Source organism: Mya arenaria, chromosome 5 (genome assembly GCF_026914265.1).
Source record: "Mya arenaria isolate MELC-2E11 chromosome 5, ASM2691426v1".
In the NCBI taxonomy this organism is placed as follows: Eukaryota; Metazoa; Mollusca; class Bivalvia; order Myida; family Myidae; genus Mya; species Mya arenaria.
Window position 1 is genome coordinate 18,321,177 of NC_069126.1, and position 19,398 is coordinate 18,340,574.

General features: G+C 38.3%; 4 protein-coding genes across 4 annotated transcripts; all 4 read left to right on the top strand.

Annotated features, from left to right (window-relative positions):
- The first annotated feature begins 552 nt into the window (after positions 1-552).
- LOC128233370 (uncharacterized) lies at positions 553-5,197 on the top strand. Its single transcript, XM_052947017.1, has 3 exons — positions 553-1,823; positions 3,146-3,316; positions 3,728-5,197. The coding sequence occupies exons 1-3, from the start codon at positions 1,532-1,534 to the stop codon at positions 4,396-4,398; spliced, it is 1,134 nt and encodes a 377-aa protein (XP_052802977.1). The 5' UTR covers positions 553-1,531; the 3' UTR covers positions 4,399-5,197.
- An 85-nt stretch (positions 5,198-5,282) lies between these two features.
- LOC128233368 (BTB/POZ domain-containing protein 6-like) lies at positions 5,283-18,689 on the top strand. Its single transcript, XM_052947015.1, has 5 exons — positions 5,283-5,408; positions 13,210-13,348; positions 13,744-13,862; positions 14,239-14,425; positions 17,590-18,689. The coding sequence occupies exons 1-5, from the start codon at positions 5,290-5,292 to the stop codon at positions 18,418-18,420; spliced, it is 1,395 nt and encodes a 464-aa protein (XP_052802975.1). The 5' UTR covers positions 5,283-5,289; the 3' UTR covers positions 18,421-18,689.
- Positions 7,547-9,831, top strand: LOC128233367 (uncharacterized). Its single transcript, XM_052947014.1, has one exon. The coding sequence runs from the start codon at positions 7,563-7,565 to the stop codon at positions 9,606-9,608; it is 2,046 nt and encodes a 681-aa protein (XP_052802974.1). The 5' UTR covers positions 7,547-7,562; the 3' UTR covers positions 9,609-9,831.
- Positions 15,534-17,360, top strand: LOC128233369 (leucine-rich repeat-containing G-protein coupled receptor 5A-like). The gene is made up of 2 exons (XM_052947016.1): positions 15,534-15,585; positions 15,949-17,360. The coding sequence occupies exons 1-2, from the start codon at positions 15,576-15,578 to the stop codon at positions 17,316-17,318; spliced, it is 1,380 nt and encodes a 459-aa protein (XP_052802976.1). The 5' UTR covers positions 15,534-15,575; the 3' UTR covers positions 17,319-17,360.
- Positions 18,690-19,398: the final 709 nt, after the last annotated feature.

Here is a 19,398-nt window from a genome sequence, read left to right on the forward strand (position 1 = left end):
ATCTTGTATCATTGGTTTTCAGATATTTACGCAAAAATTTGCTCTTTCCAAGACAAAAAATTAAAAAGTTGTAAAATGGTATATCTGTGAGAGTGCAGCTTTAACAGTTGCTGGTATTACATTTACATATAAATATATCAACATTACAATTATACAATCCAGTGAGCAACTTATATGCTTGAAATATAAAGGATGAACTGGAAATATTACTATTGAAAATCATCCAAGAATAAGAATATATTGTCGTATACATTCACATGTAAGAACATTCACTTTCAATATATCAAACTTTTGGGGCCTATAAGTTCTACGGTTTACCATAATTACAGAATTTACATAATTCAAAACTTTACTTCAATCTACATATGATATGTGCATATCTCAGTCGTATCATTTTTTTAAAAAATGACAGTTAACACACTTTCAAATCTGATTGTTTCTGAAATAAGAAGTATCATACAGCCAACTAATTAACATAAGCTCGTGAAACGCATAAATTAAGTGATATCTTATCAAGCAGTCATATTTGGAGGGAAATGGAGAAGTGTCGTATTACATTTTCACTTTCCAATCTTCGTTGTTTGTCAGTAAACAATTGTTTGAACTACGCATGTATTGGTAATCAAAAAGCTCGCTTAAGTTTAATGCGACTCACATAAAAGCTGGACTACACTGTTTTAATTTGGATTTAATGGACACTTAACATGTGCTTTCATAGCTTTGTTTGTTTGCTACTGTTTGTGCTTTCCCTTGATCTTCGGTTTGGACCTTGGTGAAATAATGAAATATTCGGAAGCCATAAAGGCGTTGTGTTTGATGCTGCTTCAAGAACAGAAAACATAGGAGAGTATGACTTCTGTAAATATTTTTTGGGGGTTTGTTCAAACTTGACACAAAGCGTCATTTGCAATCGAATGTTAATAACAAGAAAATGTTTCCCGTATCTTGAAACGTGACAAGCTACATATTGACAGGTTATTGAAGGCAGTGTAATTTAGTCATCAAATTTCTTCATTATTGGATTAAATGTATCAAGCTTCGTACAAACAGAACATCGTTCCATTGTTGTATACACTTGGATGTTTACGAACGAAAGTATTACATTAAACCAACGACATAAAAAAACTCAAAATTGCATTCTTTTGCGTTAGATACAAATTGGTTATGCCATAACAATTGTCGACTTTCTTAAAATGAAAAAGAACAGAACTTGGTGAATAGTAATGTGTTCGGAGGAAAATGAATGAAATAATTAGTATATTTTGTGTTTAAGAAAAAATATGGCATTAAATGGGAAAGCGGGTGTTTCTACGATTTTGCGACTCTCTGCCAGTATCTAAGAATTGCTTTATAATAATAATAATAATAATAATAATAATAATAATAATAATAATAATCATATAAAAATACGAACAATCCAAGGAAAGAGCGCGGTTAATACGCAGACAAAGGTATCGTAGAGAGTCTTTCCAAATATCGCAGAAATATTCGAAATTGTACTTGGCGCCCGACTTTGGTCGCATATAGCGAGATGTCTACAGACGACGCGAGAAGACACGACGGTGGCCCACTAGAAAGAAGCCACATCAAAGATATGGTGCTCCGGAACGCGCTCGAAAACGCCGCGCTTGTCAAGACATCCAGACGCTTAGAGAACCAGAGACGTGCGTTCGTGCGACAAAGCACGCGGGATGAGGAGGAGATGCGCACGCTGCTCACGCGCCTTAGCATCGAGCAGTCCGGTCACCATGGCAACGCGGGGGAGGCGGGAGAACATGGCGGTTTTCATGAGACATATACTTGTTTTGGGGAAAATGGACGAGGTAAGTAAATAAGTTTAATTGTAACTTAACACCTTTTTGCCATGATGGCTGTGTGACGAATGGCTTATTGTCAATGAGTAACATGAACGACAATTGTAGTTGTGCTTTATTTTATCTATAAGTTTATACACATGAATTACCGTAGCGTCCAGGCGTTGTGTGAACTTTTCTATATCATCGCCACGACTTATTACTTGTAGCTTAAAAGAATGACCATAAATAGTTTTAAATGCAATTTGCACAACCAAGAACAAATGGAAATATTTAAAGGAACATTTATGTTAAAGACCATTTGATAACAGTTGTGAAGATATCTTGTAGATCTACAAAGGTTAATTCTAGCCTCTAATTACATATTGAAACACTCTTTCCTCTAGTTTACTAATTAAAAATTGGCACATGGGTATGAATGTTACAGAAAGAAATGTAAAACATTCAAATTAAATGTAAATGTAACTTAATACATTAAACTTATCTTTGATTATAAGATAACAAAATAACAAAGAGACCAATATCGGTCTATTAGAAACGCGATACTTTTAATTGTAGATCGATTTGATCAATTTAGTCATTTGATCTAACGTGAACTTTTATGGCAAAGGTCTTAAAACTGAAAGTATTTATGTTTACAGCCTTATACGATTGTACCAGCACAGTTATTACAAATAGTGAAGAATTGACCAGATTCCATTAAAACCTTTAGTAATGGATCACTAGCGGGTCCAAGGGAGGGTGAGCATACGCCCCCCCCCCCATCCACGCCCAAAATGCACCTTTCCGGACCAGAAATTGACAAAATTTTCAATTAGCGAGTACTCCCCCCCCCCCAACGCCCCTGCAAACACCTATGAATTTCTGTTCGGAGAGAGGGGCGCTCATCAAAATGTGCGTCCCTAAGTTACGTCCCCTCTAACGTCAAATCCTGTATTCGCCCCTGTATATAAAGGGTGTTGCTTATACTTGATAAATGAGTACTTATAACCTTTGAACTAACTTGTATTATCCAGCATCTGTTAAAATGTACCGATTAACCTAATTAAAATCAATAATCTCTCACTGTTTACGAAAATAAATGTACGGTGAATTTGAAATATATATATATATATATATCTCATCGGACAGAGCATAATTTTTAGTGTCTAGCACAGACATAAAATCAAATTCATGTACTCACATATGATCTGCAAATCCGGGCAATTTTGTCGACTCGATGTACTTATTTATATACGGGTAGCTCGCCTAAGTATGCAAAGCAGTGTTTGGTAAGTTTTAGATTTGCCCATTATGATATAATTCTATATTTGATTCTTCTAATACCACAGACTCACAATATTTTGATGAGGTGGATGGCGGGTTTCGGGCCGGCGGGGAGACGGAAGTTGAACATGAGGTGGAGGTGGTCGCCAACCCTTATCCCGTCACTATCATACCACGATTCGGAGGCCCGCCGACAAGAAAACAGTCCGGAATTTCTGGAAGACCGGTATCACACAGTACGTATGACCTCTTGTCAAGCTAAAGTATACTGAACTTGGTAGTGTGTGTAGATGTTGCTGTTTTGTTGTTGCTGATGATGCAGCTTCTGCTGCTGCTTCTGCTGCGTCTGAATATGGTGAAGATGATGATGTTGCAGATGATGATGATGATGATGATGATGATGATGATGATGATGATGATGTTGATGATAATGATGATGATGATGATGATGATGATGATATAATGATGATGATGATGATGATGTTGCAGATGGTGATGATGATGATGATGATGATGATGATGATGATGATGATGATGATGATGATTTTGATGATTATGATTGTTAACTATTTTTATTTATATTTTGAACTAATCAAACACTAGATACGAACTATGCCGAAAACAAGTTGTGTTTTAATTTTTCACAGGTTCAAGTTGGTCACGACGAAAGTCTATTGAATATGAAGACGTTCAAGACTCATTACTTACAGTGAGAACTTCCGGAAACCCAGCTTCCAATATATCCGAACAACAGATATCCGCGTCTACGTCAAGTATATCACGTGATCAACACGCTATCGGCAATTGGCTTGCAAGTCCTGACGCAATATCGTCAGTGCGGCGCATGCGCAGATCAGTAAATGAACAATCTCACCGGAAGTTGATGCGAAAAGCTAGTTGTGAGTCGCGAGTTTCCGATGATTCTCCAATTAATTCTGGAAGCTCGTCGCCGATTCTACATTCGAGAAACAATTCACTGAAAGAACGAAAAAGAAACACTTCCGGGGATGACAGCGCATTGTCACCTAGAATTCGAAAGTGGTCCCGTCGTGGCGGTTCCTTAAAGGAGCGAAAAACGAGCAAAGGCGAAGATAATGAGAGTCTTAAACCTCTCGCGAAATCATATTCCATCCTTTCAAAAGATACAACGAGCTTGGGCGACATTACTGAAAAAGAAGACACTCCGGCATTTAGACCCAAATCTGAAAGTGTTAGCGGTAAACCGACTAGAAAGAATTCAAAGAAGGGACAGAAGCAGCCTCTTCGTAGAAAGTCTAGCACCGACTCTGTCGCTTCCGGGCCAGTGAGCGTTCCTTAGAAAGCACGAAAAGCGGATGTATAGTTGGTGCAGTAAACTACTGCTTGACTCTTGATATCATGACACTTTGATGACTTTGAACACTGTACACAATTCTTGTTTGAACGCTTGCATTCGTAGAATCGGGTTTGGGCATTCGGAATGGAATAAAGCATTCGGCTTGCTCCACCGCATGACCCCACCTGAACATTGGACCTACCATAGAAACTAAACACAATTGCAAAAATGAATGTTGTATTGGTACCACTATCTATTTTCATTCTTTTTTCTCATGGTATTCGTAAAAATGTATATTTTTTTAATTAATTAATTACATCAATTAACATATAAATGTAATTTGTCCTGCTCCCGGTTAGATTTCTACTTTCCCAACTACATTTGGGTGGTTGCATTACGTCTGTATTTGTTGAATATAATATGTTTATAGTGTAGGTGACAAGATTACCTCTCTATGTTATGTTAACTCAAACAATTGAATTAATTACCAATAAGTATACGTCTCCCTCTGTCGGCGAATGTAATTTGAATACAATTGCAACGATCCATGAGTGGTTTTGTCACCGTTCCAGACTGTTTTACGTTTAAAACTGCAAGCATATATCAATATTTGGTGGTTTAAGCTATTAATGAAAAACAATTACTGAAAATGACACTTTTCGCCTAAATATTTATACATAATGGTTTGTAAATAAAATCATTATTGTATGTGATAATGGTCACAATCAAATTCAAATACTTTTTAGTGTGTGCCAAAGAATTACCTCATTTCCAGGATATTTTAAAATTCTTACTCTGGATTTTCCGCATTGATAACTGTTAATTCTAAGAGAAATACTTACATCGAAACTAAATTAAAAATTCTCAAAAAAAGAAGAAGTCAAGACTGTCCATATGTCTCGGAACAACTCATTTTACACGCCGAGGTCGAAACCGGAAGTACAAAATTCATTCCGGAAGCCAACTGGCCGGCCACCAACCAATAAATCGAACAAGACGACAAAGTCGGTCGGGTGCGTATGTTTTAATTCATTGTTTTACTATGAAAGTGTTCCATAATAGTGGTATTTTGTTTCGAACATAAACCGTTCCGACTGAGTTGATGTCCCGATGATGTAAACTGTATGTATGGTATGTCATTGAACTCGTAGATGTGTACGGTCGACCGTATTTAGCGTACCGTGTATGTTTCTATTACCTGTTTTCGCAGGTCTTAGAATTAAATAAAGAAAATATACTAGGCGAAGTCAAGGGGTGTAGTTACCCTGTTATTTTTTGAAAGCCTTTTGAAGCGTTTTCTCACATATCTAATCCCCGACTAAAGGGCACATTTTCTGAAAAAGAAGTGATGCCCAGGGCGTGGAGTGCTTACTTGGAGCTACGCCAGTGAGTTCAATGCGTGTTTTTTCGAGCGCTAATCCTTGCGTTGAACGTAGAATCAGTATAGTCTCACAACTGACACCACGCCGATAGCGATAAGGCTACGCCTACAGTGTCACGTGAAGCCTTAGTAGAGGCCCTCCCTCAAGTACGCAGAAGCAGACGATAATAAAACAGATGTCATACTAAACACTCAGATAAAAATAGCATGGAAAGTGGTAATTCGTATGATTAAAAACAAGAAAAAAAATTGGTCATAATTACTAAATGAATGCAATGAATATTTCAGATAGAAATAATATAATGTCCAAACTTGAGAATAATTTATTTCTATTTTATTACATAGGAATTTTGATACTGTAGAAAGGCTATAAGTTTACTTTAAACTAGTTAATTTTACAACGATTGTGAAGTATTGAGAGTATTTATTACTCTCGTTGGCACGGTGTTACGCGAGAGAGTGGTCTTATGCTGTGGGGAAACCGGAGGAAACCTACTTCTCAGGTTTAGTGACCACAAACCAACTTCACATGCACCCAGACCGGGAATCGAACCCGGGTCGCCTTGGGTAGGGAAACAAAACGTGTATTAATTTCCTTGACGAAAGCCAGCAAAAAACGAGGTTTGTATAGATCAAATGTCAAATCTCAATGGATCTCGCTGTTTGCCTTCCTTTCTCCATTTACAAGTTTAATGAATTATTATTATCGATAAAATTACCTTAATGTTTCTCTCAATGAATGAATATATTAACTGAAATCATTTTAACTGTGTTGTCTTTTCCGCTAAAAGTATGTCTAAACGATCAATTGTATATGCATCGGATTTAAGACTTTAGGCTACAGACCTATTTATGGTTTATAGGTCGGTGATACTAACAATGGTATTACCTATTTTAAGACTTATGGAAAAACAGTTGAAAAACACAGCAGTCAAAATAGCGATATAAAGCACTTTCATGAAAGAAGTATAAATCAACAAGTTACGAGATTGTTAGGAAAGTTGTACACACCAAATATCCCGCGTTTTATGTTATCTTGTGCGGACTGTTTTTGTAGGCATTTGTGAAACATTCAACATAAATATGTGAGATAACATTTGAATATATTTTGAAAGAGTTAAACTTTAGCATATCATAAGATCTGAAGAGTATTCAAAGTAAACGTTAAATATCCAATGTAAACTCCATGGACAGTCGGCAAAATTTAACAATACCATGTTTACGGGCGCAAGATTAAAGTCCGAACAGGCCTAACGGACAATAAGCGTCATAAAGAAATAAAGACGGACTAGATATTCCATTATGAGATCCCCTTTTAAATGGTTTAGTTTTAAATTCAAGTTTAACGTAGATCTGTAATATAAAAGTAAATTGTATACAGTACAGTAGCTCCAATGTTATACAAGTCACTATTATAAATATTATATGATATTATTTTCTTCAGAGCATTGTTTAAACAACTATTTTGTGCCTTCTCCTTATCATGTATTTGTTTTTATCATCGTAAATATTTGTAAATATTGTGTTTGTCCTCATGGGCCGTTTGGCTCATCGGGTGTGAAATAAATCTTCTTTTATAACGTTAGATATTTACAAAAAATGTGTATGTGTGTGTGTTTTAAATACGGACACGTAATCACTTCTCGAGCAAGTGGCGAGCTTATCTCTGTAAGCGAAGTCCTTGTTAGCGTTATCAGTCGATTATAATGGGCTACAGCATGTGTCCTTTAAATGTCTAGGTCACAGTTATATCAGGTGCTCTTACGATTCACATTTGTAAGTCGACATGGAGAGCAACAAGTGTTCTGAGGAATTGTCCGTCCAGCCGTGTGACCCTTGTAACTACGACAACACGCCGCGGGATTCTAGAGGATACTGTTTCGATTGCAACGAATACCTTTGTAATGAGTGCATTCAGTTTCACCGGAAGTTTCAGGCCACGCGAGGGCATCCGATTGCTACAGAGGAGTCCATGCCAAAGACGAGGTTGGCCTCTGACGGCGAAAAGCTTTCCATATTATTATGCGATGATCACAGAATGAAACAGTGCGAGTTTTATTGCAAATGTCACGATGTTGTCTTTTGTGGACTTTGTAAAGCCATGAAACACAATGAATGCAGTATAGAGACGATTAATGACATCTGCAGTGAAGAAGATACGATTCGCAAACAATTTACAGAACATTGCGACCAGCTTAAGAAACAAACGGAGGTGTTAAAGATGAATAAATTGAGCATTTCTGACAAAATAGATCAAGCAAAACAGTCTATCAAAGAATGCAAAGAATCTGTACAAGAGAAAAAAACTAAGGTTTTGGAGCTTTTCTCCTGCTTGGAAACTGTTATACAAGAGTCGGAGGAAGAACTGCTTGAACATTGTCTAAAAACTCGACAAAGCATACAACTATACGATGATATGATGAATCATGTTAATGACACAAATGATAAAATACAGCAAGCCGAGAAACAAAAGTCTCTCGCAGCGTTATTCATCATGAAGATAAAAAGTCAGAATGTCCTCAAAGAATGTAAATACGCCGCCTGTCTATTACAGGGGCAGAAAGACCAATTGTTCACGATATCCTTCGAAATAACTTCAGATTTGACGACTGTTCTTGAAAAGGCAATAAATCCAGGAAAAATCATAAAAACAAATCTAAAAACGCAAAGTGAAATAACGGAGACTAACAATGAAAATGCGAAAAGACCCAGTAATGATTCACCGGATAATACACGACAATCACTTGTTGTACAGAAGGAGGAAACCAAAGTTGAAGCTACATTGGAAGTGGCCGCGGCTAAAACAGATATTCCGGGGACAAATTCGCGTGATACGAGTAATCAGCCACGCCCAACGTCAGTTCTTGAACTTAAGTGGAGAGATAAGTTGATATTTATGGATAAACACTTTCGAGATAACACGGCGTTGCAGCAAAGAAAATTTCAAAACAAAAAATACGTTTTCGATCAGATGACACCAGAAATAACAAAAAAACTTGATGTGAATGTCAGTTCTGATAAAGACAAAAGCTACATCACCGGAGTTGTTGTACTCCCGTCTGGCCGTGCAGTGCTATGTGATAACAGTAATGGAAAACTTAAATTGTTAAACAATCAGTTTCAAGTTGTATATGTTCTTAAGGTTTCGAGCAAACCATTTGATGTATCAAAACGAAATGCAGAGGAGGTAATTATTACAGTGAGTAACGACCGAGTGTTAATGTTCGTATGCGTTTCAGAAAATGGTTTAAGTTTTCACAAGAAACTTGCTACAAAGCGTTTTAACTGGGGCATTGAAGTCTTACATGAGAATATATTTGTCACCCAACACAATAATCCTGGACAAGGTAGCCTACAGGTCAGAAAGATGGACGGTCAAGTTTTGTTTGAAATAAACTTTAGTGACTGGTATGGATCGGACGTTTTGCAGGCGCCATGCTATATTTCAATTCATTTCTCAAGAGAGGCATTTCTAGTATACGTGACCGGAAGTTACGAAGATGGGATGGTGAAAGTAGATTTAATGAAGGGCAATATTGCATATATTGACTGTAAAGGGTTTTCTTGGCCTAAAGATATGATAACAGATGCGAATGGCAAATGTCTTCTGGCAGCCCGATTTTGCCATAAACTTATACTGCTGGAAAATGATCACCGCGAAGTAGGCAAGAGCACCAATGAAACATCACTCCGTTCGCGCTTGCTGTCAAGGACTGTGACTACTTGGTTATCTGAAATAAAGGACCCACAATCAATTGATATAAGACCATGTGATAAGACAGTTCTAGTTGGAACCAAAAACTCCGGTGTTTATGTTATACAGGCGGTATGAACCGCAGTTTTGATGATAACATTCAGAAAATTGTGTAAAAAATATAAATAATATGTTTGTGTCTTTATTTATATAATGTTTGCTTACATTGGTTATGAGTTCGATTGTCGTTTGCAAAACACCTGTTCCTTGTTTACTCACACTAGGGCACTGGAGCATTGGCAATTTCAATGTCAAATAATCATAGGAAAACGCATGCGTTTACGTGTAGTCGATAAACTCACAGGGCTATGATGCTTTTGTTATTTTTTCCCCTGTTGGTCCAAATACATCAACGGTCATCGAACGCATTTAAGAATAAGTGACCATTTTTGGCATGTTAATGCTAGATATCATGAATTATGCATATAGGTGCTAGATCTTAAAACTAGTCAATCCATGTTTGTTTGTAAGAGTTTATGAAGGTCTGCCCGCGCCCATTGGCTATATTATGATTTCATCCAACCATGACGCCAATACCACCCTAATTGTGATAAAATGTTATAGATGACATAAGACAGAAAAGATGCAATTCCTAGTCAACTCCAGATATTAGAAAATTTTAAGAAACTGAGTGGGATCGAAGAAAGTTCTTTTCGACACTCTTGCTATATGTCAATATATCTATTGGTTCCGGTGAAAAGCACTAGCACATGGGGCACAACTTTACTGGGCTTAAACAAGTACTGACTACATCATTTCCCAGTACTATCCTTTTAGTCGAGTTCCAGGAAAGGGAGCTACTGGTACCATATATAGCATAGTTAACGTTTTCCGGTATGATACGGCCGGTGTGTTAAGTTGCGATGCTTCATAACCATGCGAGTACTCTACCACTAGCCAAGGAGACAAAATGTGATGCGCTAATTGGTTGTATGACGTCGTAATTATCAGATCAAAACATAATGCTTATTCAAACAATACTCATCGACGTTCTTTCATTTTTTTAACATTTATACAGGTATGTTGTTTGTACATGATCTAGCTGCATCAATTTTTTGTTGTTTGTTCTTATTACAGATTGTAAAATCGTGTATTCGTTCACAATAAAATAAAATGATTTCTTCTCTCGAAAAATGGACGACTTCAAGTGATCTTAATTAGGGAACGGAATGACCCACTTTACTAGCAATGCACATTGTGAATGGGGTCCCCGATAAGATTGACAAAATAGATTCCGTTCGCGATTATCTAATTGATCGTTGCTCACATGATCGTTCCGTAACGGTTCGGAACCTAAGATATATTACTGAAATGAGCCCCAGTTTGTGTTTAGGTATACTTCCTGAGAAACTATGATTCATCCCCCCACAGGAACCGATAAAATGGAGTGTTGGCCTATTCGTGTATTTCGTGCATAGTTTGTCCTAAAATGAGCTGAGCAGTTTTATGGAAAGTGTTTAACGTAACAAGACTGGATGAAACGTGTAAATGAGGCAAGACAATCTGTTTTGAAATGCAAAGAACCAAAAGAGGAATAGTGAAAAGATTCTAAGAAATTTAAAAAAACAAACTAAAAAAACAACGAAGTGAATGTTAACGAAAAAGATAAGTAATCACGGGAAGTTCACGAGCGTACACATGTGATGACATGATGAGGCTAAATGACTGACTGCCAGTTGTATATCGCTCGAAGCAGATGATGAAATCTTTGAAATATTTGAGCATTACGCCTTTTTGCATCCTCGGCACTCCAGCGTATCATAACTTATTATTAAAAACCAATGCTTTCCAACCAACATTAATTACATTGCTAGATTTGCATCTCCGCCCGCCCTCTCTCATTTCCGCCGCCCCTAAAATAGTAATGACTCAAATAAAATGTAGAACTAGAGTCTGTATTTGTGTACCGGTCTGGTTCTGTCCGGAAACGGCATTTTTTCATACCTACGCCTACGGTGTCGATGTAGAATTTCACATATTAAAAAAACTGAGATAATTGTCACGATTGTGTTTGTGGTCGTTTAACACATGCATATTTTCCCTTATGCAAAACGAAAGAGCATGAACACATATTCAACGGTGAAACAGTCGTCTAAGAAAAATAGAAATATCACCCGCGTCCTCATAAAAAATAGATGAAAATCTAGTAATTAAAATTGACCTTTATGCACCAGTCGATTGTAACCACGCCCCCCCCCCGGTCCGGGAGTATACCGGAGAAAGCTGGGGATATGGGCCGTGTTTTTACCTTTCAGTGCCGGTTGAATGCGGTGGTTTTTTATTCGCTTTAAAAATAGCGGGGAATGGGTCTTACCTAGGGTCCCTGGGGTGCAGGGGCATTTGGCAGGGATTTTACCATCTGTTCGTCCCCGCAGGGCGGGGATTTTAGGCGGGGTTGGCTGGGCCGAAAGTCAAAGTCCCCGCTGTTCCCCAGACCTGGGGGGGATTTGGTTACAATTGACTGGTGCATAAGTAGTAGACTATTACAATACTTACCATTGTACTTGTCCTTTGTCTGTAATTTTAAAGTATGGTATTCATTACGTGTGTTTTGAGACTGTAGTTGGCTAACAAATGGTAGAGTATGGTGTCATAGAGGATTCATGTCGATCACCTGGCTACTTGACTCGAATATAGAATAAGCTTTTGTTTCCTCTAAATGTGGAGATTATAACATACATACGGGAGAATGAACAATTTCAACGAAAAATAGAGAGGTGAACTTTGTTTGGTGTATGTTATTCCGCGTACAAAAGACTGATGGACCTTTTCGATCTCACTCAGTATTTCATTTCCCAAACTTCAGAAGCGTAGCAAAAAAAAATATATAGAATTACTGTAATTGTAGGTCACCTGGTGAATCAAGATTTTTTATTGTTCTGGATAGTAGATGTAGAGCTTTATTTGCTTGTTCTATAATGTGATTTTGGATAAAACTTCCTGAGCTTCTAAAACAATATCTAGGTATTTACATTTAGTTGTAGTTTCTATTCGTTCATCTCCTAAATAGAATGTTTATTGTGAGTGTTTATTTTTACCAAATATAACTACATGTAGTTTAGCTTCATCTGCAATATGTATTAAAGATAGTTAATGTTGGCTGTGCAGCTCATTTCCATTCTCTGCTTACATAACCGGGTCATCAGTGTAAAGTTGTATTCATAAAAAAACGTTAATGTCTGCATCTTCTAAATTAAGTTCAATTCCCATACTACCATGTGATAGTTTGATGAGATGAAGTAATATCTTAATAGTTAAAAATGCGCATAGAGAGCAATCAGGTCATCTAACTGACATTGAATACAAAAATTGGCTGACACATTGTCAACGCCAAATCTAACACGGGGGGGGGGGGGGGGGTAAATGAGTGGCAGTAGACCCGCGAAAGTCTTATTGCTTCAGCCTAGTACTCGACCTGTGCCTATATGCAAGATCATTGGCAGAAAATGTAGGTTGTATTCTTACGTGAGTTTGCATATCTGACCTTGTGACCTACTTCATTCAAATATTTTAAAGAGAGGCATACAAGTTTCATAGAAATTGCGTAGAACATTGTGCCTATAGAGTGTTATGAGTTACGTGGGTTCGTGTACCTATGCCCGTATGGCGTAATGTTATGGATGCAAACACCGGGTTATACCCATATTTGTTCACTCCAATAATTATGTTTTCCGCACAGATTTCGGCTGGACCACGACTGGCAGTCGGAGAAGACGCAGGGCCAATGCCTGAACGAGATGTTACAGCACGAGGTTCTCGCGGATGTGGAGTTTGTCGTCGGTGGAGGGAAAAAGACAGAGGTCATCAAGGCACATAAGGTTAAAAGGTTTTATTTTGAAACCGTTTAGTGCCAGAAACAGACGTCACGCGGCGGTCAATTTAATGTGTAAAATACAAAAATGTGAAAAGATCTTTGTGTGGTCTGTTAAAAAAATCCATAAGTTTTCGGGGTTTGTTTTGGCTCCCCTTTTCTTCAATGAAAGAAGGCGAGGTATCCTCATATCCTTGGTGTGGTCGTTGGCATGCAAAAACTTAACGGAGTTCAATGTATCCAAATAACATTAGTAAAACACATGTTGCAAGAGACAATAGACACATATATAGTAAGGCCACTAAATCTGACATTGATATGTTTTGGGTAAACCCCCTTTAAGACTGAAAAACAACAGACGAGTGTTTGGGTTCGCTCGGCGACGCTCTTGTTATTCTTCAGGTCATCCTAGCCAGTCGAAGTGCGGCGTTTTTTACCATGTTTATGCGAGATGAGAGGAAGGATTGTGGACAGATCATCGTAGATGATATAGAACCAACTGCCTTCAAAACCATTCTGAGGTACATTTTACTGTTCGCTTACGTACATATGATTTATGGTGACCGCCTGACTGATGCATTGCCGACGTTCCTGACGAAACAAGAAATACTTCTAAATCGTAGGTGGCAGTATTAGTCAGTGATTATTATTTTCGTCATTTAACCATGTACATAGTAAGGTCTCCACGACTGTTTCACTACTCACCGAACAAACCTGAATAGTATTAAACAAAAATGGTGGGAATATTTAAGTCAATGTGCCTTGAAAAGCTTGAAATTTACGAACACTTTTTACAGCATCTGACTGATACGGCCACTTATATTCTAAAATAGTTTACTAGCTAAGTAAACGATTTACGTCTGTACGGATTAAAAAGTGCATTACATCTCACATTAGGTACATATACACGGACCAAGCGGAAGTGACGACAAAGACGGCGACGGCATTGCTGCATGCGGCCCGGAAATACCAGCTTGGCGCCCTAACGAGGCTCTGCAGCCAGAAGCTGGCGGCCGGGGTCGCCACAGATACCGTGTGCGCGTTGCTTGAACAGGCACACCACTTCCGGGACGAAGAACTGAAGGTGATTTTGATTGAGATTATCGATAAGAGAAAAACGATTTAGTATATGCTTTCCGCAGAACATCAGTGACGTGAAATAATATTTCACTATTTCAACCTTTGAAATAACATTTTGATAGTTTTAACTGTTTGTAATTTTAGCGAGCCCTCATTCCAAATCAAACTTAAGCCCCCACAGGGCTTAAGTCATTTTCGAAATCACACTATGTTCACATAGAATTTAGCGCGCTTTTCTGAAAATCTGCAGTTAAATGCCATTTTATAAATTTTAGCCATTAAATTAAAATAAAGAATATCTTGGTTACTTGTAACATTGCAATATAATTCTGATGAATCCCCCAGATAAATATTTCACTCGTTGCTACGCCACTCTGAGCGCTCACTCAGTGAAACATATTACCATCTAACAAACAGTTATCTCTGTGCCCTTGGCATACGAATCACGTTATGTAGTTCTAATGATTCAACAATGAAAGACCCTTTTTCTCCCTACCAAGACAGTGGGGGCGACAGCGAAACGATGATAACTAATGACAACTAAGCGATAAAGATGTCGTTATGATCTGTTTGGTGGTAGTGGTGGTGGTACTGGTGGTGGTGAGGACAGTGATGTCGATGATGTTGGTCATATTAGTGATGATGATATCCTATTCAAGAGCAGTTTTACGTGAACTCCCTAGATACAGTTTTGCCAAACGCAGAAAATGTTGGATTCCCGTCGACTTCGGGATAGAAAACGTATGCTAGGACTTCACGGTGTCCGTTCATGTGACACACTATCATGTTGGTGTCAGGGATAAAAAGAGTAGAGCAAGAATATGTAATGAAATACAGAAAAATATTTTTGCCTTGACCGAATGTAAAATAGGTCATTTCACGTTCGATTTCGGTTGAATTAAAGAACAAAATCATAAACTGCTATTAGTCTATATTTTATTGTTATATTATCTATATTTATTTTACATGTTAGCCATCAGTAACAAATCCCCTTTCAAATGGCACCACAAATTAGATGGGTTCACTAAAATATTTGTATTTCAGACATTTTTTGATAACGAATTTAAGTGTGCACCTCGGCCTTTGACCTTCATAGATAAGATTTCGCCTTACATTGGAGAAATAAAAACGAGATATTTTCGAATTGTACGAAAATGCTCAAAAGTAAGTTCACACTTTAAGTTATTATTTAGTTTTACTTTTCTGAAATGTTACTTTCATTTACATATGTTGATATTCCTTAAAATAAATCATGCATATATAACAAACATAAATGTCGTTTCTATATAAAGGGAACTAACACGCGTTCTGCATAATACTTAAGCATGGCCAACAAATTTCGTAAAACGAGTTGAATTGTTTCTTTTGTTTAGTTTTGTGTTTTTTTTAAGAGATTTAAATATATAGTATTGTCTGTTTCAATATGTACATCAATAATATGAAGTATACAAAAAGCAAATCGGTTTATACTGATTCAAGCAGCTACCTGCAAGATATATAAAACAAAGGTCTTCATTTTATTTTCAGTTCTGATATTCACAATATTGACTGCCACCCTGGGGCGTGGTTTCATCTTTAACGACCCTTGTCCTGCCCCACCCCCTTGCCGTTGCTATGGCACCGTGGTGAACTGTGTATACAAGCATCTGACAACCGTACCCCTGTTCAACTTCACAGCGCTAAATCACCGGGAGCTGACATTAGATCTCCGGACGAATAAATTCACGAGCGTTCCTGCGCATGCGCTTGGAAATATCAATGAAACCAACATAGATCGAATCACAATATTTCTACAAGAGAACCGCATTGCTTCAATCAACGATGACGCCTTTGATGGATTTGGTAACAGTTCTGTAGAAATCAATCTGTCAAATAATAATTTGACCTCGTTACCAAGAGCTTTGATGAAAATAGCAAACCTGGATAGTCTTTGGCTGCTTGACAACCACGTGGCTTACCTGAGTGACGGAATAATGACCCACATCGGCCGGACGTTAAAGACGTTTCACATTGATATGAGCGCTCTGGCGATATGGCCGCGGGCCATGAACCATCTCACAGAAGTGACTGAACTTCATCTCACTAACATCCCCTTCCGAACGCTTCCTGATACTGCCTTCGGCGGGATGCTCAAAATTGAGCGTTTTGAAATCGAGAAGTCCAAGCTGAACGGAATACCCGCTGCAATTTGCCAGCTGCGTAGTCTAATTCACCTTGAGTTTCAGTTTAACACTCACATTCCGAATACCGCAACTCATCTAATGTCGACGTGCGCCGTACCTTTGAGTAACGTAGGGTATGTTAGTCTGAATTATAACAATCTGTTCTTCTTTCCTTCAAATGTGTTTAAAGTGTTCCCTAACACGACGACATTAGGCCTGAGTAATAATTTCATTTCGGAGATTCCTGCTGATGCCGTGCCTACCGGAGCCCCTCTGTATTATTTCTACATCGGACACAATCAGTTCACACGATTGCCGTCCGTTATATCAAAAATGCCGGAACTTTTAACGCTTATAGCCAGTGGCAATAAAATGACATCTATAGATGGGACCACCTTATCAAATCTAAAAAAGCTACGTCAGGTGACATTAAACGACATTCCGTTGGCGTATATTGATCCACACGCGTTCAGCACTAGTTACACGCTGCGAGACCTCCACTTAGAACGTACTAATCTGACGTCAGTCCCCGCGGCCATCATGCACACTGCCGACCGGTTTTCCGCGAGTCTTGTCGGATCTCCGGTCGTTTGCACGTGCAGTAACCTAGCGTTCATCCGTGCATGGCCAGCGTCCAGTTTCCAGTCACACGAGAAAAGAATCAGGGGAGATTGTGTTAACATCAACTCTAGTATACAGGACTTCATTATCAATATGGAAGTTTCATGTCCATAGACGTGCTCATTCCTTGCTGTTTTAATGAATCAAAATTTTAATAAAAAACACATCAAATTACAGATACCTTGTGTTGTGGTTTTCTTCTTCTCTTTCGAATCAAAAGGCAAAGAATAACCAGCTGGCAACGCTTGATTAGATAGCATCAATATCTTTCGTACGGACCTTATGTTCAATATGACCTTGGCCTTTTAATTTGAAAGAATACCGATTAACAAACCCTGTGAGTTATTGTGTGAATAGTAACTTCGCATTTCGTATTGATTTCCAGAAAACCTGCTTGAACTATATATACGAGAACGCCAATGCTGTCCTTACATCACCAGAGTTCGAGAAAATTTGTGACCGTTGCCTAGCCACTGTGTTGGCTGCAGACGAACTGCGAGCAGACGAATCTGTCGTCTACAAAGCCGCCGTTACCTGGGCAACGAAGGCATGCAAGAAGCAGCGACTACCGGTGAACGGGGATAATTTGAATAGGGTACTAGGAAATAACAAGTTCCTAATAAGATTCCCCGTTCTTGATATCGATTTCTTTTCTAAAAATGTTGCCAATCAAGGTCTACTTTCGAAGGACGAGACAATAGCTGTCTTTCAATACCTACATAGTAGAACATCACCTAATGTTGCTAACTTCATAACGAGGCGACGAGCAATGACACGCGCCTATCGATTTGACATCACTTCCGGTGCCTGGAACGTGGGAAATTATTACTGTGACGCAATTCAGTTTCAGTGTTCCAATCAGGTGGTACTAGATGGCGTGGTAGTTTACAGTTGTTACGTCGGCGAGGCGTCTTATGACGTCTCGGTGAGAGTTCTAAGCGAAAAACTTGAGCTCATTATCAAACATGACGTAACCATAGAAACCATGTCTCAAGTGGAAACTTATGACGTATTGTTTCACAACGGATTAACCCTTAAACCAATGACGTGGTACACAATAGCACTGTACATGGACGGGCCTCAGACTAAACGAGGAGTTTGTGGGAAATCGATGGTTTATTGCGAAAAAGTGCAGTTTTTCTTTAAGACGAGTATTGTGGCACAAAACTGTACCACAGAACGCGAGGGCCAGATACCCGGCATTATATTTCACTAAACAACTTTTTTTTTATCCTCCATAATGATGCAATGACATGTGCATGGACAATGCCAGCAGCCCAGTCTGATCTTATACCACATGGGCAAATGGTCAAATGTTGTTGTTGTTGTTGTTTTTATATAAATTACTTTAAACTGTTTTTTGTCATATGGAATGTAAGTATTATATTATACATCGGAAAGGACAACCCAGTATCAAACATTCCCTTATAACCTGTTCGAGGTACACCTCACGTAACAAAAATGCAATAAAGTGGTGTCAGTTTTCATCTTTTGCATACGGTTCGAACATTTTACCATACGGCGCCGAACACCCGACATCGTCGAGAGTGTCCATTATTATTTTAGTTAACGTCACTATGACCTTGACCTTTGACCCCAATGCAATAGGGGTCATTTAATGACCAGGACCAATGTGCTTACCAAGTTTAAAGACACTACACAATGCCACTCAGAGTTGTTGATCTGAAACGGCGGAGAAAGTAATCCCTCTTTCTGCAAAAAGAACAAGATGTGACAATGGCCTTTAGCTTTGAAATTGTTATACCCAAACCCTTAGACCTGATGTATCAAATCACATAGTAATGGCTTAATGTATTGTTAAAAAATCACTGTTGGGCTGCCCACCAAGCATGACCTTGATTATTAAGCCAAATTGCAATGATATGCCAAAGCAAACTTACTATGGTCCTCTTACTATACTTACTTTTGGTCCTCTACATCTATACTAAGTTTGACTAAATTCCATATAAAGGAAGAATTTTGACAAAATCCATATAGAGGAACACGTTTGACTGAACTCCATAAAAAGGAACAAGTTGGACTGAACTCCATATAAAGGAACAAGTTTGACTGAACTCCATATGAAGGAACAAGTTTGACTGAACTCCATATGAAGGAACAAGTTAAACTGAACTCCATATGAAGGAACACGTTTGACTGAACTCCATATAAAGGAACAAGTTTGACTGAACTC